The 27,085-nt window shown below is 42.2% G+C and overlaps 1 protein-coding gene across 9 annotated transcripts in view; it reads right to left on the minus strand.

The window, feature by feature from the left end:
- Nucleotides 1-27,085, minus strand: part of robo2 (roundabout guidance receptor 2) — a 378,100-nt gene that overhangs the window by 20,851 nt on the left and 330,164 nt on the right. For 5 of the 9 annotated variants that reach the window (XM_023351211.1, XM_023351213.1, XM_023351214.1 and 2 more), the window contains 4 exons: nt 22,426-22,468; nt 14,472-14,599; nt 12,649-12,921; nt 10,725-10,850 (listed from right to left, as the gene is read on the minus strand). In XM_023351211.1, coding sequence (XP_023206979.1) covers nt 10,725-10,850; nt 12,649-12,921; nt 14,472-14,599; nt 22,426-22,468 — 570 coding nt within the window. The remainder of the gene's footprint in view (nt 1-10,724; nt 10,851-12,648; nt 12,922-14,471; nt 14,600-22,425; nt 22,469-27,085) is intronic. The other 4 variants (XM_023351216.1, XM_023351217.1, XM_023351220.1 and 1 more) reach the window with 1 other exon arrangement.

Here is a 27,085-nt window from a genome sequence, read left to right on the forward strand (position 1 = left end):
CTCTGCACCAGTTTGATATATCAGTAACCTAAATGACAAATTAGAAACCAAAAAATATGTTTTACTGTTGAGCTCATATGTCTAGTTATTCAATAATTTGGCAGCAAAAAGAGTTTTTCAATTGCTTATTTTGTTGATATTTGCTTTTCAATAAAAATGTGGTTAACTGTGATTAATTAATTACACACCCAATAAATTTTTTTAATCTAGTCTCACAACTAGTTTTTGTGTTCTTGTTGTGAGTCGAAAACTTATTTGCTTCATATATTCAGCATTGCATTGATTATTTAAGCATTAAGGAAAAAATGCTAATAGTTGGTAGAAACTAATTTGAAGAATCAAAAAATTCTTAAATCTAAAAGTTAGAGCACAGGAAAATTATTTATCCAAGAACCAAACTTCACAGATTCTCTCAGGACAGTCTCTACTCATCAGCATGCTGGAGTATTAACCGTCTAGAACATGTAACAAAGAGCATGTTTGTTTGTAGTTGTGATTATTATTATTATTATTATTATTATTATTATTATTATTATTATTATTATTATTATTATTATTATTATTATTATTATTATTATTATTATGTGAAAAGAGAGTTAACAAAACATTTTTTAAGACACAATTTAAACTTATTTTTAACTTGTCTTTAGAAATTAGTAAAATATAAATGGAAAACTGAAATGGCAAGATAAACTGTGTAAAGAAACACTAATAATTACACATAATGTACCTACAGAAGCCAGCCACAAAACTGCTTGTTTGGAATCTGTTGGGTGTTTCATGACACAGCCTTTGCTTTGTGTTTTGCAGTGCCAACAAAAAAAAAACTGCACTGTTGTGAAACTAACAGAAACATGGTGCTATCTCTCAACTGGTTTCATAAAAGCCAGATGGCAAACAAATAAGAAGCAGTGTACAGTTCTAGTCAAGTCCAAAAAGAACACGAGGCGTCGTTAAAAATGGTTCTATTTTCCTTAGCCAACAACAAAATGAAACTTGTTAATGTAGGCAGTAAAAAGCTTGGTGCAAAAGAGAAAATGCTGGCATGAAAGACAGAAGTTGTGTCACAATGAGATTAATACAGAAAGGAAGTAATAGAAGAAAAACAACTGTAAGCCCAAGGCAGGTGGCAACACGGCGTAAGTATAGTCTGAAAGTAATTGGGTTTTCTAATCGCGCCTCTGGGCGATGCTTGACTTTTACCAGTAAATAGTAAGCTGACGTGATTGTTCAATCATCCTCAGTCCCTCCACACAAGATCGGCCATCAATATTGTAAATGAGCCTCTTCCAGGGAAAGATGGTCTGGCACTGAGATTGCAACAGCTCACCCGAATATGAAATATACGCAGTGCGGCCGGGAGCTGTGCAGGAATTACACAGCAGACTCATGTCTTCTGATAAAATTGGGTTTCTCTTCAAAGGGGGAACTGATGCTAAACATAGACCCAGCTTTGGGTATTTTTACCCAAGGTCTGGGCACTCCCGGGCTTTAACTGCAGGGCTGCTCAGCCTTGAGCTTTGTTTTCACAGCGTGCCTCAGTGCTTAAGAAAAAGCCACAGATCGGAGATTCTCAAAAGACTTCACAGTCGCGAAGATCCCAGATGAACAGACACTTATTGGTACATCTGGCTTGTAAAAGGTTTTGAAATGAATGTATGGGTTTTGCAGCATCAACATAATGTAAACCTGAAACAATTTTAAAAAACACAACCTTTTTTTTTTAACCAATCTTTATAATTTACTTTTTCAACTTGATCAGCACTTTTAGGTACTTGGTCGTCTATGACTTCAGGCTCCTTAGGGTATAAATATGAGATGACAGAGTGCCTCGTTTCTCTCAGCCTATGTTTATCCTGCCAACATGTCCAGATGGTAAGGGAGGTGAAAAAAAAGACAAAGAGCTTATGATTACAGAAGTGGGAGTCACTGGCTCTACATGCAAGTGACTCATTTAACCTTGATGGCCCTATCAGTGACTTCACAGCCCTATTACTGTGATTGTTCTGACTGCAACTTAGGGAGCGTTCACATCAGCCAGGTTTAGTTTGCTTTAATCAAACTCTAGTATGGTTGCCTAGGAAGTCCGTTTCGTTTGGGGCAGTGTGTGAATGTGCAACTGAACTTCGATCAGCCTACAAACCTACGTCTCTGCTCAGTTGAAGTGAACTCTGGTGCTGTTTGAATGCATAGCGGATTGGAAGAAGTGGACCGCAGTGCCTCAGTCACTGTGTGAAAACTACATCCTCCATGATCTTCTGCTCATGCTAAGAGATTTGTTGAAAAGCGTTTGGCACATTTACCAAATACAGAAAAGAAATCCTACATATTTGTTTACATTTTGTGAAGAAGGAAGTTCCTCCCCCCTGTCGTCTTTGGATAAGATGCAGAATCTATGCAAATGTTTAGGGTCTCATATTAGGGTCACCTGATCTTTATTACTATAATTAGATCTAGAGTCTAACATTTCATCTAGGAGTGATGCCAGAACAGTAAAAACATTTTGTGTTATGTCACAAATGTAAATATGTAAACTTTATATTAGCTGAAACTGTGCTCTTTGTTCAGATGAGACCAGGATTGAGGTTCTCAGCAAACAAAGGTGGGTTTAGTAATGAGGAGATAGATTAATTCTACTGTTAAGTATGGTGGAACATCTACCTTTCTTCCAAAGACTCCTGGAACCTTGTTAGGGTCCCTACTGTCAAGAACTATAAACAAATCTGGTGGACTGTGTCAGAAAACTGAAAATACATCTTCTGTCTTTCAGCAAGTTTATAGTCCAAAGTCTTTGGTCAACTCAAGAGACAGGATTAAAAAGACAGTTTCTTTTTCCTTAGAGTTATCTCAGTTTATTGACCTAACTCCTATAGAAAGTTGAGGTGAGATGAAGAGAAGTGAGGACCCTGGACTCTGAACAGTTCAAAGGATTGTTCAAAGAGTAACAGTCAAATCTCCATGTATAGGCTGGATTTTCAATTACAAAAGGAATTGATATTTACCAGGGTGCCGCTAAATTTCTCCACTTCTGTACGAGTCGGGAATATGGCAGATATATATATATGTACTAGCTTTGATAAAATACATGGTAACTAATGAGGAGACGTGCCTTATATAAAAGAAGTGCCTGAACTCAGCATCTCAAACACAACTGTGGTCCTCAGGTGAGCATGGACTGAATGTTCAGAGGCAGGCTGGGTGAGTGTTTGGGTCAACGGAGAGTCTTCAGGGTCTCTAACAGCTCCAGAAAACACCGGTTACCTCTTCTCCTCTACACTAAGAAAGGTTTTAATGAGCAGATTCCTGTCCCCAGTGGAGATCCACGCTGTCATGAAAGCCGCTCTATTTCTGTTCCTTTTCATCCTTCTTCCCTCCTTCAGACCTGACATTCATTATTTCTTCCATCTCCTTGGAGGGGGAGCAAAGCACTATAACTTACACTCCCCCCCACACACACACCTTCCTCCTTCTTAACTTTGGTGTAAATTTATCTAAAGCTAAAACTCTGAGCATTGTTCCACGTTACTAAGCAGTATAGGTTGAATTAAATAAATTGAGTTGGTAGCATAAGATAAGTGTAAATTTTAATGCAATAGTTTTTCCTACCCTTAATATCAGTACAATGACATAACTCGGACACCATAATGTTGAAGATGATAAAGTCATTGTTATGAGCTTCCATTCAAATGTACAAGAAAAATAATCACTGCAACACTAAGCAACATTGTTAGTTTTTGTTTGTTTTCTGATCTTTTCAAATCTCTGAAGGAATTTCGAAGCCATTTGTCAGAAAAATACAGGAGTCTGTTTTTGTTAATAACAACCTTCAGGATTCAATTGAATAAAAGTAAAAACATCATAAAAGATGTTCTTTCTGGATATTAAATTGCGCCAGCACCTCTGCAGCCCACTGATTAACACGTTTTATTCCCTTTTTTTACTTGGGGAGTTTGGAAGCAATAAAATCAAGTAAATAAAATAAAAATCAATAAGTTATTCATTGTATTAGTTTTTATACTTTGTACCAGGCTACTTTCACACTAACAGATATTCTACAAAATCTGGATTTTATGTTGCATTTGCAGTTAATCTAGAAGTTTATATTACAGAAAATATTTTTAAAACCGCAAATTGAAATTACTTAATATCTGTGGAGAAGATATTTAGAAATGATTAGAAACAATGATAAAGAGACCCACATTGTGCATGCCCAATATCACAATACAACAAAAAAACAGCTGAAGTCAGTTTATCCTTCTGCTAACTCATCCTAGCATTTTGAAGCAACACATTGCTACATTTTAAAATGTGTCTTTGAAGATAGCAACAATCTTACTTCAAAATATATGTTTGCCCACCTGCCATGGGTTTTGTGGTTTTGGTCATTTTGCCTTTCAAAACAGTGGGTAAGTCTTAAACAAAGCAACAAAAACTCCAAACAAATAGCGGAAAGGGAATTAGCCAACAGTATCTGAAAACCACAAAAATACTGAAGCCATTTTAATTTTCTTCGTGTTTATTTTGTCCTCTCCTCCATGGGCTGCCACCTTATCGTGGTGGAGGGGTTTGAGTGTCCCAATGATCCTAGGAGCTATGCTGTCTGGGGCTTCATGCCCCTGGTAGGGTCACCCAAGGCAGACAGGTCCTAGGTGAGGGACCAGACAAAGAGCAGCCCGAAGACCCCTTATGATGGACAAGAACTTTGGACTTGGTGTTCCCTCGCCCGGACGCGGGTCACCGGGGCCCCACTCTGGAGCCAGGCCTGGAGGGGGGGCACGATGGCGAGCGTCTGGTGGCCGGGCTTTTACCCATGGAGCCCGGCCGGGCTCAGCCCGAAGAGGAAACATGGGCCCCCCCTCCCATGGGCCCACCACCCGTGGGAGGGGCCAAAGGGGTCGGGTGCAGTGTGGGATGGGTGGCAGCAGAGGGAGGGGACCCTGGCGGTCCGATCCTCGGTTGCAGAAACTGGCTCTTGGGACGTGGAATGTCACCTCTCTGGTGGGGAAGGAGCCGGAGCTAGTGCGTGAGGTCGAGAGGTTCCGGCTAGAAATAGTCGGTCTCACCTCGACGCACGGCTCTGGTTCTGGAACCAGTCTCCTTGAGAGGGGCTGGACATACTTCCACTCTGGAGTTGCCCAAGGTGAGAGGCGTCGGGCAGGAGTGGGCATACTTGTTGCTCCCCATCTCGGCGCCTGTACGTTGGGGTTTACCCCGGTGAACGAGAGGGTAGCATCCCTCCGCCTACGGGTGGGGGGACGGGTTCTGACTGTCGTTTGTGCTTACGGGCCGAACGACAGTTCAGATTACCCACCCTTTTTGGAGTCCTTAGAGGGGGTACTGGAGGGTGCTCCTCCTGGGGACTCCCTTGTTCTGCTGGGGGACTTCAACGCTCACGTGGGCAATGACAGTGAGACCTGGAGGGGCGTGGTTGGGAGGAACGGCCCGCCCGACCTGAACTCGAGCGGTGTTCTGTTGCTGGACTTCTGTGCTCGCCATGGATTGTCCATAACGAACACCATGTTCAAGCATAAGGGTGTCCATATGTGCACTTGGCACCAGGACACCCTAGGCCGCAGTTCGATGATCGACTTTGTCATCGTTTCATCGGATCTGCGGCCGTATGTCTTGGACACTCGGGTGAAGAGAGGTGCGGAGCTGTCCACTGACCACTACCTGGTGGTGAGTTGGCTCCGGTGGTGGGGGCGAAAGCCGGTCAGACCTGGCAGGCCCAAACGTGTTGTGAGGGTCTGCTGGGAACGTCTGGCGGAATCCCCTGTGAGACGGAGCTTTAACTCCCATCTCCGGCAAAACTTCGAACACGTCCCGGGGGAGGTGGGGGACATGGAGTCCGAGTGGACCGTGTTCCGTGCCTCCATCGTCGAGGCGGCCGATCGGAGCTGTGGCCGCAAGGTTGTCGGTGCCTGTCGCGGCGGCAACCCTCGAACCCGCTGGTGGACACCTTCGGTGAGGGATGCCGTCAGGCTGAAGAAGGAGTCCTATCGGGCCTTTTTGGCCTGTGGGACTCCGGAAGCAGCTGATGGGTACCGGCGGGCGAAGCGGCATGCGGCTCGGGCGGTTGCTGAGGCAAAAACTCGGGCGTGGGAGGAGTTTGGAGAGGCCATGGAGAAAGACTTCCATACGGCTTCGAGGCGATTCTGGTCCACCATCCGGCGTCTCAGGGGGGGGAAGCGGTGCAGCACCAACACTGTTTATAGTGGGGATGGTGTGCTGCTGACCTCTACTCGGGACGTTGTGGGCCGGTGGGCGGAGTACTTCGAAGACCTCCTCAATCCCACCAACATGCCTTCCACTGAGGAAGCGGAGCCTGGGGACTCTGGGTTGGGCTCTCCAATCTCTGGGGACGAGGTCACCGAGGTGGTTAAAAAGCTCCTCGGTGGCAAGGCCCCGGGGGTGGATGAGATCCGCCCGGAGTTCCTTAAGGCTCTGGATGTTGTGGGGTTGTGTTGGTTGACGCGACTCTGCAATGTCGCATGGACATCGGGGGCAGTTCCCCTGGATTGGCAGACTGGGGTGGTGGTCCCCCTGTTCAAAAAGGGGGACCGGAGGGTGTGCTCCAATTATAGAGGGGTCACACTCTTAAGCCTCCCTGGCAAGGTCTATTCAGGGGTCCTGGAGAGGAGGGTCCGTCGGATAGTCGAACCTCGGATCCAGGAAGAGCAGTGTGGTTTTCGTCCTGGTCGTGGAACACTGGACCAGCTCTACACCCTCGGCAGGGTCCTGGAGGGTGCATGGGAGTTCGCCCAACCAGTCTACATGTGTTTTGTGGACTTGGAGAAGGCGTTCGACCGTGTCCCTCGGGGAGCCCTGTGGGGGGTTCTCCGGGAGTATGGGGTACCGGGCCCTTTGATACGGGCTGTCAGGTCCCTGTATGACCGGTGTCAGAGTCTGGTCCGCATTGCCGGCAGTAAGTCGGGCTCGTTTCCGGTGAGAGTTGGACTCCGCCAGGGCTGCCCTTTGTCACCGATTCTGTTCATCACTTTCATGGACAGAATTTCTAGGCGCAGCCAAGGTGTTGAGGGGGTCCGATTTGGTGGCCTTAGGATCTCATCTCTGCTTTTCGCAGACGATGTGGTCCTTTTGGCTTCATCAGATCGTGATCTGCAGCTCTCGCTGGAGCGGTTCGCAGCCGAGTGTGAAGCGGCCGGGATGGGGATCAGTGCCTCCAAATCCGAGGCCATGGTCTTGAGCCGGAAAAGGGTAGAGTGCCTTCTCCGGGTCAGGGGGGGTGTCCTGCCCCAAGTGGAGGAGTTTAAGTATCTCGGGATCTTGTTCACGAATGGGGGAAGAAGGGAGCGGGAGATCGACAGGCGGATTGGCGCAGCGTCTGCTGTCAAGCGGGCGCTGTACCGGTCCGTCGTGGTGAAGAGAGAGCTGAGCCAAAAAGCGAAGCTCTCGATTTACCGGTCGATCTACGTTCCCACCCTCATCTATGGTCATGAGCTTTGGGTCATGACCGAAAGAACGAGATCGCGGATACAAGCGGCCGAAATGGGTTTTCTCCGTAGGGTGGCTGGGCTCTCCCTTAGAGATAGGGTGAGAAGCTCAGTCATCCGGGAGGGACTCAGAGTAGAGCCGCTGCTCCTTCACATCGAGAGGAGCCAGTTGAGGTGGCTCGGGCATCTGGTCAGGATGCCTCCTGGACGCCTCCCTGGTGAGGTGTTCCGGGCACGTCCCACCGGGAGGAGGCCCCGGGGAAGACCCAGGACACGCTGGAGGGACTATGTCTCTCGGCTGGCCTGGGAACGCCTCGGGATTCCCCCGGAGGAGCTAGAAGAAGTGGCTGGGGAGAGGGAAGTCTGGGCCTCCCTTCTGAAGCTGCTACCCCCGCGACCCGACCTCGGATAAGCGGAAGAAGATGGATGGATGGATGGATGGATGGATTTATTTTGTCCTCACCGCTTCAAATGTAAGCTAAGCAAGTTAGGTTACATTTGAAGCTAACTTCAAATGTAACCATTTGTTTGTTCAAATGTTAAAAATTACCAGAGCAACACTAGAAACAACGTAAGTTTTGCCATGCTCCTGCAGCATCTTCTTTGTTTGAATGTCGATGGTACTATTATTGTCACCTTCAGGAGGGGCATAGGTATCACGGCTGTTTTGTTTAGTATCGCGCAGTTCACGTAGGAGCAGGTTTATTTCAAAAATGGAGAAAAAAGATTTTAAAAGATATTACTAATGTTGTAGCTGGGGCTTCAGAACTATCTTCTAATTAATAATTAAAAAAAGCTATTAATATGAATACAACTCATACTTTTTTGCTATTTTTCCAGAGACACTTTACATTTTACCTGTATGCAAAACTGTCATTAAATCTAAAATATTTTTGCCACTGTTATTTATTCAGAATCAATTATAATACAGAGCAGAGCCAGACTGGAGTCCCCCACCCAACAAGCTGGATGTCTATAGGAAGAATCTGCCTGTAAGGCATGGCCACTTCAGATCCTTCACTCTGCCTCACTGTGCGCACAGCATTGAATTAGAGAGCAGTTAAGGCAGTGGCTTGTAACTAGATAAAAGAGGAGAGAGGAAGGGAGGCAGGCATGAGGGCTGCTTGGGTGTCCTATAAATGACATTGTAATTCTCTGAACATGGGTTTTAGTGTAGTCGGCCACCATTAGGGGATGAGGGAAAAGGGAGGTATTTTTGCCACTTTAGCCAGCCAAGCATCCCTAATGGTGTCTGTGTGTGCACGTGTGGATAAAGTCCACTCCGTCTGAAAACTCCCTCTGCCTTGACTCCTGTCAGCCATGTTCTGCTTCCACTTCTTTGTGCTCTGATAGTCTTTACAGACGCCCCTTATCACTGCGCTTAATGTACAACTCGGTACATTAGAAAATCATCGAAAAGTTTGTTTACTTCAATATTTTAAATAAAAAACGATACAGAGTGATATATTTTAAAACTATATTTATGGATAAGAGCTAATGAAAAGCCCAAATTTGGTTTCTCATCAAATTTGAGTTATATGAGAATTATGAAAAGTTATTTTAATGTCTGCCTGAGACTCCTTCTGGATGAATTCTTGTATCAATGAGGTGTGGCATAGAGAGATTCAACCAGTGTTAAAACATGCTTTTCTTTAAAATGTCTAAATTCATGTACCTAAAATTAAGGTCTCAGAATGACTTAAAATCATTTTTAAAAATGTAAGATAGACTTAAATACGTGAATCCCAGGTCCAGGGTTTCCCCCAGTGTATTTTAAGCCTGGCGGACCACCAGGCTTTACTCCCACCAGGATAAACATTGCTTATTTTTTTAAAGTCTTTTCAAAATTATTGCTTTTTTTAAGGCTTCATAGTTGGTCAGGTCTTAATCTCCCAATCTTTCAATAACACATAATTATCAAGTAATATTTTCAAATTTTCTGTCAACTTTAAAAAACATTTAACGCAAAAACACAACGGGCCACTGGATGAATGACTGCCCTAGCACCCAACCACTGGGCTTAGCGAGTTTTCTGGGGGAAACCTTGCAGGTCTTAACTTTTGTTGCGACTATTTAATCTTGTAGTTTTTGTTTCTCAGTGGGATTTTCCTGTCAGACAAAAGTTTGAGTCACACACAGACGTCTTTATTGCGCTTTGTGACTCGAGGCAGTTGAGGTTGAGGCTACCAGAAACAAACTACTAACACACCTTAGCTAGCTTGTTTATGTCCATCCTGATTAAGTGTAAATTTATTGCCAGTTGGCTGGACGACGTCTTCGCCTCTGGTTCACATCTGTTGCTAACTCATATGGTGCTACGTTCTTTCTGTGAAATAAAGCTTGGTGCTACGAGGGTTAAGACTGTAAAGAGCCATATGCAGTGTAAATAGCAGAGAGCTGCTACTAAGAGCCAAACAAAGACCTCAGAAATGTTCAGTTTTGCTCCCTTGGGGTAGCTAAAGCTCCCCAGAAAACAGCCAGCGGTGCTGCATTTGGTGTGACAAAACTATGAAGTTGGAGGTTTAGTGAATTTCAAACACACACACATGCACATATAAATACTTTTATGCATAAATTTGGTAATGATGGTCTTAAAAAAGTTCCTAAAGAATCGTAAATTTCAGTTGGTGAAACCTGCAGAGATCCAGTAAAAACACCCAGGTTGCTTTAACGTTGGCGTCCAGCTCATGTGTTTCAGTTGGTGTGGAGTTTCTCATTTTTCCTCCAAGCCCCAACCCCTGACCTAAACATAAACCCCACCTCAGAGCCAAACCTCTATGGGGTTTAGGTTAGGCCAGTTTACTGGCCAGTAAGGCAGTAAACTGGCCTAAATTAGAAAATTAAATTAGAAATTAGACAATTTACAGTAAATTAGAAAACGCAAACTGGTGGAGTCTGAGTTTCTATTAACTGGATGTCTTACTAATCAAAATAGCTTTGTATTTTCAAAATTACGTTTTACTTTTTGAATGGAATCACTGAAATAACTTAGCTTTTCATTAAAATGCACTTGTACACACACAAAAGCCCTTTTTCCTCTAGAAATAAAATAGGAATTGTTCCAAAAAGGTACAAAGAAGTGGAAACAAGGGAAGCAACTGATTGAGCAAAGCGCCTTCAGTGAGGGGTGGAGGGAATGTGTTTATGAAAATGCCGTCTGCACATGCAAATAACAGATCAATAAAGCAATTAAGACATGGGTCAATCATATAGATGGGCTGGGGAACAAAACATCCCAGACTGCTTTCACTCTCTGCTGCGTAAACCAACCTGAGAGACTGCCGCTTCGCTCTGAGCTGTTGTGAGAGCTGGTGGTGCTGAAATCTTGTGATTGGTTGTGTGGGATTCTATTAGACAATCCGTCGGCCAATCGGTAGTCGGGAATAAAAAGGAGGGCTACAGTGGAGGTTAGAGGGCAAAAATCACAGTGGCATCAGGTGACTGGCAGTTAGCACAAGCACATGCAACAACATGCAGTTAGAGCAACAAAAGCAAGCAGGATCAATTCAGGACACGGCATCAACGTGTGGATTTCACAGTTCAGTTTCTTAAGAGCAACAGACAACACATTCACTGGGAAAGTCAGACTTTCTTTTTTGATATATGTATAAATAATTTGAAAAATGTGGTTCTAATCTTCTCCCCTGACTATTCTCCATTCTTGGAATGGGATCAGAGAGTCAACAGTGGAGATTATGCTTCAATATTTGTTCCAGTTCAGAAAGATATAATCACATTTTATCACAAGATTCATTAAAAGAGGGGACAAAGTAGGAAAATAAAATAAAATAAAATGAACTGATTTTAGAGTGCTAGAAAATTCGATTATAAATATGTATTATGATAGAGCCATTATAGTGTAATTTAAAAAAAAACCCGTCTCAAATTCATGGTAATGATCTTAGATGATTTTCTTCAATATTAGGAAATATAAAACAGATTGGCAATTATGCTACAGCTAAGGGAGGAGTAGGCTCGCTATGAAAACTCCGCAGGAAATTAATGGATGGCTCAGCTGTGTAGCTCTTTCATGGTTTATCTAACCTCAGCCACAGAAACCAATATGATGACTGCTAGAAAATAACTACAAATAAACTTTTAAAGACATCCACTTTCCACCACAGTGAGGTTAGAAGGGATTTCCAGCCTTTTGGTGGAGTTTAAGTTAAGCACCAATAGGTTGTGCTTTTACAACGGAACAAACTTGAGTTCAACTTCCTTCACAAAAGAGAGAACTTTGAGGGCCAGATTTAGACACGTTGCATGCTATTGTTTTGTGAAGCCACATATGAAAATTTTGCGCATGGGCACAATGCTGGAGGGCAAAAAGACAATCCTTTTACTTGCCATCTATAGCTGCACTACTGCAGTAGAAAAATTCTATTAACGAAATGAAACCTGGAGATGCCGATAGCATTAATCTAGTGCAGCGCGCCACAGCAAAGGGAAAAATCACGCAGAAAAGCAACTCAAAACCACTAGCATTCGACCCCTTTCTCACTCTGTGTTGACTTTGCCACACACAGACTTGTTACCGTAGCAACTGACTGACCACAGCTCAACTAATGTGTCAGGATTCGACACTAAAAACATCCCACACAAAGAACAAATCATTCAGTCCGTTACAGTGTCACATTTTCAGGCTTGATGTTCATTTTGCAATTATTAATAAGTGATATCTGAACATAGAGGTGATTGATTAGCCAATTTAAACACCCGTTCTACTGATGATCTGTAAGAGTTGGTGTTTTTTTTTTTACTGAACCGAAACACACCAAATTCCACAACACATCTACATGTTAAGTGTGTCAAAGTCAAGCTAGCAAAACTGACCCACTTCCCTCCGCCAACTTCCCTCTCCCTTGCTATTTTTTTTTATCTTAATAAAAACTTTTTCTTGGGGAAAAGGTTTTTGTTATCTAGTTTTCATTGTGCTGTCAATTAATAGCAAAGCACTGCATCCCTTTTTCTTTCATATATCATGCGTACATTTAAGATTTTGCGCATAACGTTGACAACCTGACAGCTAAAGCTATTGGTAGTCATCATCAGTGAACAGTTTTTTTGCCCTCCAGCAGGGGGCTGGTTGGTGGGATCTTGTGCGCATGATGTCACATTGCAATGTGTCTATATTAAAGTCTTAGTAGAAATAAAATCTGAAATGCTAAAAGTGTGAGAGGGATCTTTGACTCACTGTTGTTGCAGGAGTTCTTGTCAGGCAGGGAGTAGCCCAGGTTTGCCATTTCCTGCTTAGCTTGAAGTGAAGCCTTCCACTGGGCGTCGGGCAGGTCCACAGCCAGCTCATGGATGCTGCTGGAGTGGAGGATCTGAGTGGTGGCGTAAGGATTGGCTTGGGATGTTTGACCAGGACTGTTGTAGTTAGCCTTGGTGGTGAAGTCTATGCTGCTGTAGATGGCTCCGTCGGACAGCATGGTGCCCGTTTTATCTCCCTGTCCAGTGGGGAGATCTGGTAAAGAGAAGAAGAGGGAGCTAATTCAGGGTTAACCCGTATGCTGACTAGAGATGCTGCCTTGAAGATTTTTCAAAGTAAGATGAAGTACAGAAAATATTTTGAAAAATCAAATGATTTTTCTCTTGTTCTCATTTTATCAGGTGGAATATCTGTTATTTCAACAGCTTCTTTGCAATAGCTAACAAAAGAAAAGCTATAGCTGAAACTGTGTCAAATTTCATGACTAACTTTCTTATTAAAGAACATTATGGAGGGAAAACATTGGCTGATAACAATGCTTGCCAGAAATAAGTCACAAAAGTCAAAACTAAAGCATTACCTGCTTTGAAATATTTAGATTTTGGAGAGGACTTTGTTAAAGTTTTAAATTTTACCCAATCATTAATGTTTGGCTATAATAGACATATAACACACAATTTGATACTATGAAGCTTACTGGAAATTGCCTGCACTGTAAACAACCGTCCTCCACTGCAAAGACAGAAGTGGTGAGCTGAACAAGATGGCTCTTGATGTGTTTCAGTATTTAGAGGTGTGGCCAACACAGACGGAACAGCTTCGCTCACTCCCTACGCTGTTGTTGCTAAAACTACAGGGAGACTACATAACTACCAGCGCAAAAAAATTGATGTCATCAATCACAACTTGTTCTTCTGCCTGCTGATTGGCCCGGTTGAAATTCTACCAGAGGAATCAAGGAAATCCCAGACAGAGCACTGAAGGGAGATGGGAATCAAGTGGAATTGGAAGGTACATGCTAACAGTTAGCTAGCTAAACTGCAAGTTATTTCAAAATTCTTTAATCATTTTTCAACATCTGGTGTAAAACACCTAAATCAGTCAAATTCAAGACCAAATAACAAAAACACACCCAACATTACAGACAGACAGAGGAACTGCACTTGAAGACTCAGATGAATAAAATAAAGCTGGTTGTAATGTCCCCCGCCTCTTCGCTCTTAGGATGAAGAGCTGTGTTTTGCCCCCTGGTATCCTCTGGATATCTCCAAACCCTCCCTTTTCCGTTCCCACACATGAGGAGTAACGGCCATGCTTAGCATGCGTGTGCCTGCTGCACCAGATGAAGAGAGAGCAAGGGAAACAGAAACCACGCGGTTTGCATGCCCAGTGAAGGGGAGATGATGTAAAGCCACAGCGGAAGTGTCCACATCTGCACCAGTCAAGCTGCGTCTGTCCTTCACGACTCGCTGCTCAAGACCATCCTTTCAAACATTCGTCCCCCCGCCTGCCTCTCCCCTTCACATTCCCCTACTCTGAAGTATGGCCAATGACACCAAGCTGGACTAGCTGCCATCACTCAGCCTGGTGACAGCGGAGTCCCCCTGCTGTTAATGCTTGAGCCGCTGTCTACTGTGAAATATAAATATGTCCGGATACGTATGAAATATGCGCCAACGTGTGCATTCCATATGCGTACATGTTCATGGTAAACAACAGGGGCTCCGTTTGAACACAAAGGAAGGCAGGGAGGCCGACATTCCTCTCTTGCGGTTTTAGTTTTGAAGTATCTGGAGCACACTCACCTCCTCGACCAAACTTCGTCAAGTCGTTTGGTCCTCCAGAGCTGCTGTTGACGGGCAGGCTGGTCGCCGGCCAGGAGTCGGCTAACCAGGGGTAGCCCGGGTCACTGGCGTTCAGCAGGCCTGGACGGCTGGAGGAAAACAAAAGGTTGAAACACAATGTTCATAATATGTTTTCATAAGATTTCTGGATTTGGAAAAAATAAAATATAGGACGTTATACATAAGTTGAAGCTAGCAATAATCTAAAAAGTTTAAAGCGAGGAGCATCACATTAGTGTGCTCAGCGGCAAATTTGGTTGTTAAAAAAACCAGGTAGTATGTATTTTGCAACAATGAGTTATCCTGCCACCAAAGCAGTTTATAAAAGATGTTTCTAAATTGGTTGAAATAAAACGTCCTGAATATATGACAACGTATCAGGGCCGTGGTAGATTTTTTAAAAAAGGAGAAGGTGAAAACGTGCATATTTACGTTTGAGCTTGCAAAGTTCAGCATAGTGAATAATTGTGATTAATCACAACAGTAGAGTGTGAACAGTCTGATTAAATTTAACTAGTTTAATTGTTACTTTTAGCCAAATAATACATGTTTCTGTGAGATAAGCCAAAGGAATCCCTTCTAGGGGAAACAGCACTCTGAAACATTTCTGGTTTCAGAAAGTTGGAATCCCTTCAGGCGAGCAGAGCCGTTTGCTCTTCTTCTTGTTTCTCTCCTGCTGTGCCTTTGTCACATTCATTCAGCTATTTATGCAAAAACACACTGTGGATACATACATTAATGCCCACTTTTGCCTTTTACACACATGTGCAGGAGCAGATAATGGCAGTGATGTATACCATAAACCTAACCCATCCTGCTGTGTCTTCTCATTAATCCAGAGTGGAGATGTCCACAGAGTTTGAAGGGGACTGAAGGGCTGGTGGCATCGCGGCGTTGTGGTGGAAACCACAATGTAGGAGCGGACACTTCCCTTTAACAGGCGCCGTGTCGGACTGTAAAACAGTCCATCAAGACTTTACTTCGTCACGGGTGACTGCTGGGAGGCCGTTAGGGATGCTGTTCTGGACAATAACTTCTGAGGATTGTTACAGTTGGCAACACAGGTCAAGGTGTACGAGAGGAGGCACCCAAATGTCTTTGTCGATTATGTTCATTTGGACACGTTGAGTAATTCGGTGAAATGCTAATAAAATGTGTGAAACCACAACCTACAGTGTGTTTTAATAGGATTTTAAAGTAGTGAACACTTGTCAAGTGAAAAAGCAAGGCTTAACTGGACTGCAGTCAAAAACTGGTCTCCACTTCATACCTTGCACATATACATAGCTAAGTAACCTCCATTTTACTGTCAGTCCTGCACTTTATATTTTATATTCATATTTTATACTGTATTTTATTTTATTCTGGAGTAACCTCACAACATTGGAACCTCAAAACATTGTTCTGAGCCGTATGCAACGAAATTTCGTTCTGTATACACCCTGTGCATGCAGAATGACAATAAAGTCAGTCTAAGTCTAAGTTCAACATTTTGCACAAAAAAAAACACATATTGTGTGCAGCCCTCTTTACTCCCTTACCAATAATTACCTTCAAAGGTCATTTGTTTATCAAATGGTTCTCACTTGTGTGTAGATTAATGTCAGCATAAAAACGTTTGTTTGGTGAAGGCCCTAGAGGTTTGCTAGGGACGTTTTCTTGGAAAGAAAGACAAAGGGCAAAGAGAACATTAAAAAGAAGTCAAGAGTTCAGTGTTCAGAGATCCACAGCTCAGGTGGTAGAATCTATGGACTAGACATCTATTCATGTTAAGGTAAACAAATGTGGCCTTTATGGATCAATGACAACAAAGCATTGTGGAAAGAAAGTCAATATTCTTTTTTGAGATATTTCAGTAACATCAAAGAAGGTTCTCCGGTTAAAGGAAACCTAAAGTTGAACTTTCTTCAATCCTAAACAATGCCTTAATTTCTGGACAATATGCTGTGACTTTTGTCACACAGATCACGGGTGGCACTGAGGAAGTCTACAATGAACTAATTCTGACACTGTTCAATTCTGACACAGGAGAAGAAGATGACTTTAGAGGGGTTGCTGTAAGGAGGACGATGAAGATGGCGGTTAATGACTTTCCCAGGTAGGCCACAGTACTTTATTTTTACTGGCTTAAGTAGATGCTACAGAACTGGACAACTTTTAATTAGATTACTCGATCAGTTGTCAGAATAATTAATAGATAAGTAATAATAAGTTAGAACAGTGAAATCTGTCAGAGAAGGTTGACGGAGTTCAACATCGTGCATCTCTTAAAATAAAATCCTCTTTTAGAGGATTCAGGAGATCTGAGACTTGGAGAGAAGTTCACCTCCCAGCAGGACAAAGCTACAATGAAGCGTCTTGGATCAAAACATATTAATGGGCTAAAATAGTTTAAAAAAAAAAAAAAAGTCCAGAAAATATTTGAAATATAAACATTTTCCTTCTGTACTTGTAGCTTTACTTGAAGCCCATTATGGAATGCGCGACCAGCGAAGCTTTGCGACACAGTTAGCGTCAGAGCTGGCAGCCTGACGGCGGGGCTCATTGTCTGAGCTCCAGCAGGGTGATGTGTTGGCTCCCAGACACTAGGAGAGAGTCAAACCCCGAGGACAAGGCCAGGTAATGGGTGTGCTGCAGTCGCTCTCCGTCTCAGCTACCGGTTCTAATGAGAAAAGCTGTTCAGCAAAAGGGAGGAGTTCAAATGAACTACAGTCCTGGTGACGGGCTAAGAGCCCTCGCTGTGGCTCCTGAATGCCAAAGCAGGCCCTCGGGGGAGACAAGTCATTCAAATTGATGGTCGTGCATCAGACACATGCACTTTTATAGGGTAATACATCTCTCCCTGTACTTCCACCTCTGTTTCTGGCTGCCATGTTCCACCGCTGCCATCATTCTTTCTTACCATACCATATTTTCCTAACCCCATTTTCCTTTTATTGTTCCACTACACATCTACACATCCCCATTCTGTCTTTTGTATATTTTAAAATCTTTCATGCTGCAAAAGAAGAAGACAAAATAGCTGAGTATAAAGACATTGTTTGTTCTTCTAAGTAGCACTTGGAAAGGAAGGAGCAGACGGTGGAAATTGCTGTATTGTCCTTGCATTTGTCACGCGGTGGTTTTCGGCAAAGCATAATTACAATAAGACTGATCTCTACCGAGGGTATTTGTTAAAGGTGTGTGTTTATGTGTGTGTGTTTGTGTGTAGGGGGGATTGGAAAGGTTTCGGGGACATCCGGCTGATGAAATGTTGACGTTTAACTTTTAATCCCCGTCCAACCCGAGGACGGATGGCAACCTTGGGAGATGAAATTCGACTAGGAGCAACAATCCTTCCTCCTTCCCAAACATTTCAGTAACTTGCGACGGACGAGAGTGAATCCATAAATAGCGGCGAACCCGGCCGACGCCGAGCTCCCGATAAATACGCCGAGCAAGGCAGATTCATTCCAAACCGACTGTATAAATCTGTTGTTTATGGTTCGGCAGACCAGTTGATTAAACTTGAATTTAAAGTACAGATGTTATCTAAACACAATGGGAGACACAGATTACTTTGTGGATTAACCCTCCGAGAAGATGATCTCATTTAGGTTTCGGATCCTGGGACGGATAGGAATCTCTATGGCAACGGATTTATTAAAACCTGTTCCCGCAGCACGCTTTGGTCTGCCAAAAGGAGTGAATCTGCTCTGCTAAAACATTGATCAGTGTGGAGATAGGAAGTTATTACTAGCTCCTAATTACTAACTCCCTATTGGCAAAGGAGGAGGGGGGGATAAAGAACCCTTATCAGCTTTTTATCAATTTTAACTGAGCAGCCAAAGCCAAATTGTTCAGGTCTCTACAATCTGCAGCCTATTCATCTTCCATGAATCATTTATTTTGTGATCGATTAAGTATAATTGTTCAGTCAGGGCAATTTGGTTCGAGCCAGTGAGAAAATGGAAACAGATGTGGCTTCATTTGCTGTTGTCTAATTAATGCAACAATATTACATGCAACAAATTATTATTATTATTATTATTATTATTTTTGCCCGATATCATCAGCTTCACAGATTCACTTTCAGGACAGATGGGAGAGTTGACATCTGGGATGTGATGGCATCAGAGTGGCTAACAGAGGCAGACCAAAGGCTTGACGGCGAGGTCCGAGACGCATCACGCAGGCTGGTGATGGTTACTATCAATTCATATGAAGATTGATCAAAGTATTTTTCGTCGGCAAAATATAATGCATAAAGAATAATAATAATAATAAAGAAAAGATGGCAGCAGGTTCTGTGCAGAGGATTACAGTAGTAGTTTGGAAACCAAATCAAAAATTTTAGATTACAAAATGATCCTCTTTAATGCAATAAAGAACAGACGCATCTCAGTAAAAAAAAAAAAAAAGAATATCTTAAAAATAGGACTATTACATAATGTTACATAATAGCAGTAAAAAAACATATTTAATGCAAGAAAATCCACAAAAGGTCACTAAAGTGTGTCACAAAATGTGCACTAGGGCGTGCTGTGGTGGCATGGTGGATAGTGTGACCCACGTTTGGAGGCCTTGAGTCCTCGACGAGGCTGTTGCAGGTTCGATTCCCGGACCCAGTGACATTTGCTGCATGTCTTCCCCCCTCTGCTATCTTCCTTTCCTGTCAGCCTACTGTCATATACACTAGAGCCCACAAAAGAACCCCTGGAGGGGTAAAAATAAATAATTTTTTTGAAAAAAAAGAGCACCAGCAGTAGAGATACTGTAATTTCCAGACTATTGAGAGCAGCGGAATATAAGGCACAACATTAACTTTGAAGAGAAAAAGATAAATATATATTCCACACTTGTCAAAATGCCACAGGTGTCCATGTTGTGCGCCTTGAGTTTTAAAAAAAAATGTTTTATCACAATTATTTGACTTTTTTTTTCTTTTTTTAGCTTATATTATCAACAAAATGTGGGGAAAAAAAACATGAATAAAAACTGTCTTTTGTTTCACAACGTTTGGGGTGTACATGAGTGTGTTTTTAGGGGTGGGTGCATGTACATCCAAAATAAATAAATCAAATGTAATGGGGTAGTTTACTTTTGTTTATTTGCTGGCTGGTGCTTTTTCCCTAGGCCAAATGTGGCTAAGTGGTCAAGCTAACAGACTTTCAAACCACTGAAACATTTGCCAAAAAGAAGATAAATTAAACAGATGTCCCTTAAAGCTGCAGTATGTAACTTTAATAAACAGTATGATTTCTGCATATGTGTTAAAACTGCCACTAAGTTGTGACAGTACAACATGAGACAGATAATCTGTGAAAAGAATCTATCGCTTCTTCCTCCTCCCAGTGCTCTTATTGCCATGTGCAGAAATATTCCAGTCCTGGTCAGAAACAACCAATCAGAGCCAGGAGGAGGGTCTTAGTGCTGTCAATCACCCTTGTGTACACACTGCTCAATGTGCTAATAGTGAAGTTACAGCTCACCGTTTCAGGAAAACTGTTTATCCACCTTCATTGATGGTCATGCTAACTAGCCTTAGAATTCACAGCAGGCTCCGGTGTGGGGAAGGAGCAGCAGCTAAGCAGAGAACAAAGGGGGACGTTGTGAGAATGATGTTTTTTAGGCATGTGGTTGTGTTCGTTTAGGACTGGTGATGGTTTTTGTGCGTGTCCTACAACAGTATCATCCCTGGCCTCACAGACATTTCCTCAGTCTCTCCTTTGTTGTTGTTTTAATGAAACTTTCTTCTCACTCTTTAGCGTGTCTGTCCTCCTCATCATGCAGCAGTCCAGCTGATGAAAATCCTCATATTACCCACATCGCAGTGTTCAAAATGTGTTGAAAAAATTAGCAGTTATAGTCTGGAAATTATGGCAACTGTAGTCTTGAGACAATTGTGACGCAGGGTTTAGTCAAGAACATGTGGACTGCAGCTGGAGCCGGCGCTTTGAGAGCCAACACACACAGATGTATTCAGTCCATGGGCTCCAACCGCTGCATTACGTGTGTTAATGTACTCCACAACAAGACAGAAGGTCCAAAGTCCTCCTTACAGATAAAAGTATATTTTGGCTTTTACTTGAAAATCAAGGTGGGAGAGGCTGTTAGAGGTTCAGTGTGGCGTTTCCACAGCCTGTGATGATCTGAGGGGCCGTGTCACCTGCTGATGCTGGTGCTCTGCATCTTATCGAGTCCAAAGATGTCTAACAGAAAATTTTACAGCACTGTGTATTTTTTTTCCTCTGCTTGGAATGCTATGGAGATGCTGATGTACTTTTCCAGGAGGAGGTGGAACCTGCTCACAACGCCAAAAATACCAACACCTGCTTTAATCGCCACTGAAGATCAGAGGAGACAGAACTGTTAGGATTGATGCACCAAAATGATGGGAATAGCAAATTATTATTTTTGTTTCATGTTAGAATGCCCCTTTATTGTAAACTTTTCTTAAAACTCTTGGCTTTTAACACACTTTGAGACTTTTGCTTGTATAAGTGTTTTGTTTTCATCATCGTCTTTTTTTTCCTTTTGTCTTTTCCAACTTGTAAATGTTCTTTCATTTTATCTGTACAGCTCTTTGTCACATATGTTGTTGTAAAGTGATTTATGAATAAAGCAGTAGTAGTAAGGCACTGCTTGCAATGTAATACCCAACCTGGGCCACCTTAAAACCTTAGCAGTGCCACTGTTCAGGGAAAAGCAGCCATGACAACACGTCTTCAGTCAGTCATCATTTTCATATTTAAAAAAAAAAAATAACACTATTATAGGTCTTATAACTGAAATTTCCATTTACAGATGGAACATAGCGGGATATTTTAGGATTTAATAAAAAGCGGGAGAAGTTGATTTTGCAGCATTTGGCCTGCTGATCACTGATCACAGCCAATCAGGGGAAAATTGTGCAACTCAGAATTTCTGGCCGATTGATTGGTGCATCTCGAGAAAATTGTGGCGTTCAGAGGCTGCTGACAAAAGATTTCTAAAGCATCCCCTCCACCCCAAAAAAAATTACAGACACGGAGTGAGAATTGGAACTGCTTATGTGGAAAATTGAAAGAAAAACATAACAGCAGAAAGTAGATGAGAAGCGGCATGACAAGCAAGTGGTGTGGCTAATTCATTAAGGGATTGCTGGCAGCTCGCAGAACGATTGGGTGAAAATCGCCCTTTTACTGCGTTGATGCAGGAGATGTAAAAAAAAAAACGCCAGATTATGGGATGAACACCCTCCCAGAAGAAGAAAGACAAGCAGGGTCACGTTTAGTCACGATCTTTCAGTGAGCATTGGAGATGTGCTGGTTTGTCCCGGGCCAGATGTGATAAGCAGAAACCTGGGATCCTCCAGGGAGTCCCATGAATCCCCACAGAGGACGACTGGTGCCACCGAGACTCACCCTGCTCACTGCAGTTCGTCCCGTTCCACTAACACGCACTGAAACGGAGCAGGGCTGCATGGAGATGTCCACACACACCCACATCCACACGCACACCTCTCCCCTGGGTAATTATTTTTACATTATTACATGTGCTCAGATCCCAGCCGCCCACGCAAGGTGACAGGGAAATTTATCACTCAAGAGGGCTTTGGGGTTACCCGTAGCCAGCAGGCGGAAGATAAATGACAAAATAAAAGCCTCTCTCTGCTTAAATTGTTTCTGTTAATTCTGCTGAGGAGATTTATGAGTATATCTATCGATGCATAAATGGAGATGTGGTAGGGATGTATATTTGGGGGATGGGGGGAGAGGCAGGCCTGTGCGGTAGGCATTAGAACGGGTATTGGTAATCTTTGGAAGCCATCAGTCATTTATCAGCGTTAGAATTGGGAGCGGTTGCCGAGGAGTTCATGTGTGACTCCGGAGGAAAGATTGCGTGAGCCAGAGGATTCGAGAACAGACACTTTTATTTTGGTGGCAGCACTCACCTTCCATTGCTCATCAGACCGCCGTCGACTCTTTGGAACGTCACTAAAGGCAGGAGAAAGGAAAGAAAGAGGACAAAGAAAGAAAGCATTATATTTATGGGCGATACAAACATGGCTTTAAAGACATCACAAAGCCGTCCTTACCCTTTGGAAGCCATAGAATTGCGCAATTTGACATTTCAAAACAAATTCGCTTCATGGAACACATGCCAATTTTGACAAAACTCTCTTTTTCCGCTGCAAAGTTTGGCACTAGGATGACTAGACAGTTCTTTTATGTTGAAGCGAAGCAGGTAGAATATAAACGCACTCCAAACATTGCAAATAATCTATCAAAAATATTGAAGGAAATGTGTCATTTTGTTCTGTCACAAAGAACCCAAGAAGACATTCCAGTTTATATTTATAACACTAAGACATATGAAAAAGTTCAGAGGAGTTTTGCACTACTAATAATAAGATGGTGAGCTCTATCTTACTAGTCTGGTCCAGTTTGCCCTTGTGTTTCAGCAGCAAAGTGCTCATTCTTTTTGTTTTGTATTGTTAATGCATTCACCATGGGTTTCGGTTGTCCCTCTGCGAGCGATGTCTTTGGTGCCTTTTTTTTTCAGCCTGCATATCGCTTCGATTTACATAAATCAAGATGTCATGTGCTCTTCAAGGACAAGGTGCCAGATGAGAAGCAAAACTCATTTCATCTATTTGATTTTGCTGCCGAGTCACTATCAGATTTGTGATTAAACTCCAACAAAAAAAAATGATTAGAAAAGGCAGAGGGCTCATTAATCACTTTGAGTTTTTTTTTTTTATCTGAGACACCGGTCATGCGGCTAGCAGGAATCCCCAGAAGCCACGCATGTGGTCTGATCCAGGAACAAAATGCAGAGATAAAAGGAAGAACTCCCCCTCTGGCTTGTAAAACTCCTAAATTGAGGCATTCTCATGATGACAAAGCAGCAGGGAAAGTTCTAAGCCTTTAAGAACTTCAATGGATTGAAGCGAAAACCGTCGGGTTTATGGAATTCACCTCATTCCAATGAGAAAAAAGGGAAGATATCAGAGGACTGCTTTACTAAAGAGAGAGAGAGAGGGGAAGGAAAGCTGTTAGTAATTTGGCTCATTTGCTTCACAGATGGAGATTAAAGAGAGGAAGACTCGACATTCTTCCTCTTTTTTTTGTTTTTTCCAGTTTCATTCAAGTTGATTCCAGAACAAGCTCAGGCAAGCGATGTTTTGTTTAGTTTTTCTTCTGAGAAACAGACGAGAGCCAGGAGGAACTCCCTAAACAGATGAGAACTCTGCAGACGGGAGTCGCTAAAACAGTGAATCCCTATCAGAACTTCTCTAACCTTCTCAGTACCTTGTAGAAGTAGTCAATTGGTTTTTGGGGATTTCATGTGAACTGAAATAAATTAGAGCGAAATTGTTTTGCAAATTAAAATTTGAAAGTGTGATGTACAGTATGTGGGGTATTATGAGCTGCAAAAGTATCGAGATGAGGGCAGAGGTTCACCTTCCATCAAGACTGACACTAAAAATACAAAACCATGCTACAATGGAATCTAACTGAAAATCTTAGGCAATTTGTTGTTCAGAAACTCTTCATCCAATCGGACTGAGTTTAAGCTATTCTGCAAAGAAGAATGGGTAAAATATGCATTACCTACAGTTGAAACCAGATATTTACATATACTGAAAAATACTTTTTTTTCTGTCTGACGTTAACTCAAACCAAACTGTTCTTGTGTTAGCTTAGCTAAAATGACCGACATTATTTCAATTAGCTTAATGTCCGTTTTAGAAATCGTTTTTTGTAACTTTCTTCGAATTCAAAAGTTTATACCCATCTGGTCAGTATCAGGAATAATTATCTTTTAAATTATGATTTGGGTCAAAAACCTTTTGGGGTTCCTTCCAAAAGCTTCAGAAACAACAAATCAGAGCCAGAAAGAAAGAGGTTCTTAGCACTGAGAATCCTCTTCATATACCATCCACTAAATGTGGAAATGGTAGAGAAACAACTTACCGTTACAAAAACACTGTTTATCCGCCATGATGCTAACTAGTCTTAGCATTCAGCTAGCCACGCCAGAGTAGCGTAGTTGAGACCTTGGGGCTGGAAGGTGTGAGCAGCTCTATTGTTATGTTAGCATGGTCACAGATGATGGTAGACAGTTTCGTGAAATGGTATGTTGTTTCTCATTTCAATTAGCACAGCTACAGCACATACATGAGATTGATTGACAGTGATAAGACCCTCCGCCTCGCTCTGATTGGTTGTTTCTGACTGAGCTGTGTATTTCTGCAGATGGCAGTAGGACCACAAAGTGGCGGCAGAGGAGCTTGATATTTTCAGACTACTTGTCTCATATTCTGTCATAACATAGTGATTGTTTTAACAAATATGTAACTTTTTTTTATAAAAGCTACATTCTGCAGCTTTGGTTCGGGTGCTCTGAACATTAATGGTATAAAAGGTTTTGCTTTATCCTCTGAAGCTTGTGGTTGGGATGTGACCAAATGGTGTGAATACTTTGAACAAGGTTGTGCATTTAGCATTTTATTGTTTACCTCCAGCAGCTCTGTGTGGATAGAAATTCCACTTTTGAGACAGGCAGACATCTTGATTCAACCAGAGCCAAAGCCTTGAGCTCTTTGCTCCTCCACCGGCAGAAGTTGCATTTAAGGAAACTTCGTTGTCTGGGTGAGGATTGACAGGAGCTGGCTGAGGAAGCTTCTGAAGTCTCCATCTGAAGGCTGGCCCATTTCTGGGCTGCTGAGGCGCATTTTAATGTTAGCCGGACTGACACGGCTTGTCCGGGCTGGGCTGGATAAGCACTTTCTCCAATATGACGGCAGATTAATCCCCTTTAATGAGCATCAGCACTGGTGAGGGGGCTGACGAAGTGTAATCAGCATATAAAATTTCCATCAAATCTAATTCCTGCTGGCTGTGTGCCACACCAGTGTTGTGATTTACCTCTCGTGTACCGACAGCTTTACTGCGCTGAGACAGGACACTCGATACATCAGCTAATTGTCAATAGAAAGAAAGCAGCAGTGTAAAACCCCTCGATCACATTCTGATGAACGCTCCAAATATCACCCCGCAGTCTCAGCTTTTGATCTCTGCTGAGCTGAACGTTAAAATTGTGCTTGCCAGTAAAAGCTTTTTTTTTTTTCAAAATAACCTGCTTCCTCTTTGGTGTTTAAGAAGACTGATTGAAAACCGCACAGTTTTTGCAAAGATTATTTATCTTTCATAATGTGCTGATTTAATGCTTTATATTAAGTAGAGGTCACATTTCATATTCATGCATGCTTTGACAAAATTGTTTCCATTTAAGGTTAAGGCGGGAAAGCGAGGCGTCCCAAAAAATCCCCATTTTTGTCATTTGCAGCCACAAATGTCAATAGGATTATATGTAATGACCTGCACAACATAGTGTAACCTTAACCCTTGCAAAGTGGAAGCAAAAGGATTAATGGTTCTAAAACAATTTTACAAAATGAAATCTAAAGTGTGGCATTCATCACTTGTATCTGATGTCCCTAAAAAGTTCAGAAATTACTTAGAAGGGGCAGTAATATGTATGTTCCAGGCACATAGTGACATTTTATAGCACAATCATAGTAACTGTTAACTTTAGTTACTATAAAAATGCTGCATATATCAAAAATAACTTAAATGTAATTTGACTTCTTAATTTGACAACTTGAAATTGGGCCTCTGTCTCTTTAAGAAGCTCCTGCTCTTTCTGACACTTTGCCTTTTCAGCACATTATCAAAACAATGTTTCTCATTATGCTGTTAACTTTTCTTAGGAGCGTTGGACTGAGAAATAGTACATATAATGAAATCAGCAAACTTCCACTTCCAACGGGTGTTTGCTAATTACTGCTGCCACTAGTCTGGAGGAACTGAGTGGGGAAAGCCCTGTCAGGAACTGACAGGGTGGACAGGGGTGGTCTGCAGGGCATTAAATTACAAAGTTATAGTTATTTAAAATTATGTGATATATATATAACATTTCCATAACTTTAAAAACAAGTTTTTAATAGTATTAGGAACATTTTTTATTACTTCTGTTGGCCAGGGTTTTGTGTTTTTTCAAACATTAAAGTTGTTCAAGATGTCAGTTCAACATTTGGATGATGCTTATCTGTAACAAAGTGAAGGTATCATAAGCTCGTGCATAAATATTGTTTATATATTCCTGAATTAGTTTCGTCCCCAGTATTGTGTGTTTTTCTTCATTTCTAACTTGTTTATGGAAAAGTAAAAAAAAAAAGAGATAGAAAAATAAATAAACTCAACATAGTTACTTGATTGCGCTATAAAATGGCACCATGTGTCTGTAAAATACACAACACCGCTCCTTTAAGATTAGATTTTAGCCAAGGAATCTGAGAAGGTCCAGCCCAAAGCTCTGTGTAAAAGATGTTACGGCAAAAAGAAAAATAAACAAAAGTCAGATGCCTAAATGAAACTGGAGGAATGTGGACAGGTAAAGGACAGCATGATTTGATCACTGGAAATAAAACTAAAAGGAACATTTCAGCAGGAGGAGGAAGATGGATAAAATGAAACCGAGCTCGGAAACCAGAACCAGATCGCTAAGACAGACAGAAATAAAAAAATAAATAAAATCGGCTTTAG

Source organism: Xiphophorus maculatus, chromosome 18 (assembly GCF_002775205.1).
Source record: "Xiphophorus maculatus strain JP 163 A chromosome 18, X_maculatus-5.0-male, whole genome shotgun sequence".
In the NCBI taxonomy this organism is placed as follows: domain Eukaryota; kingdom Metazoa; phylum Chordata; class Actinopteri; order Cyprinodontiformes; family Poeciliidae; genus Xiphophorus; species Xiphophorus maculatus.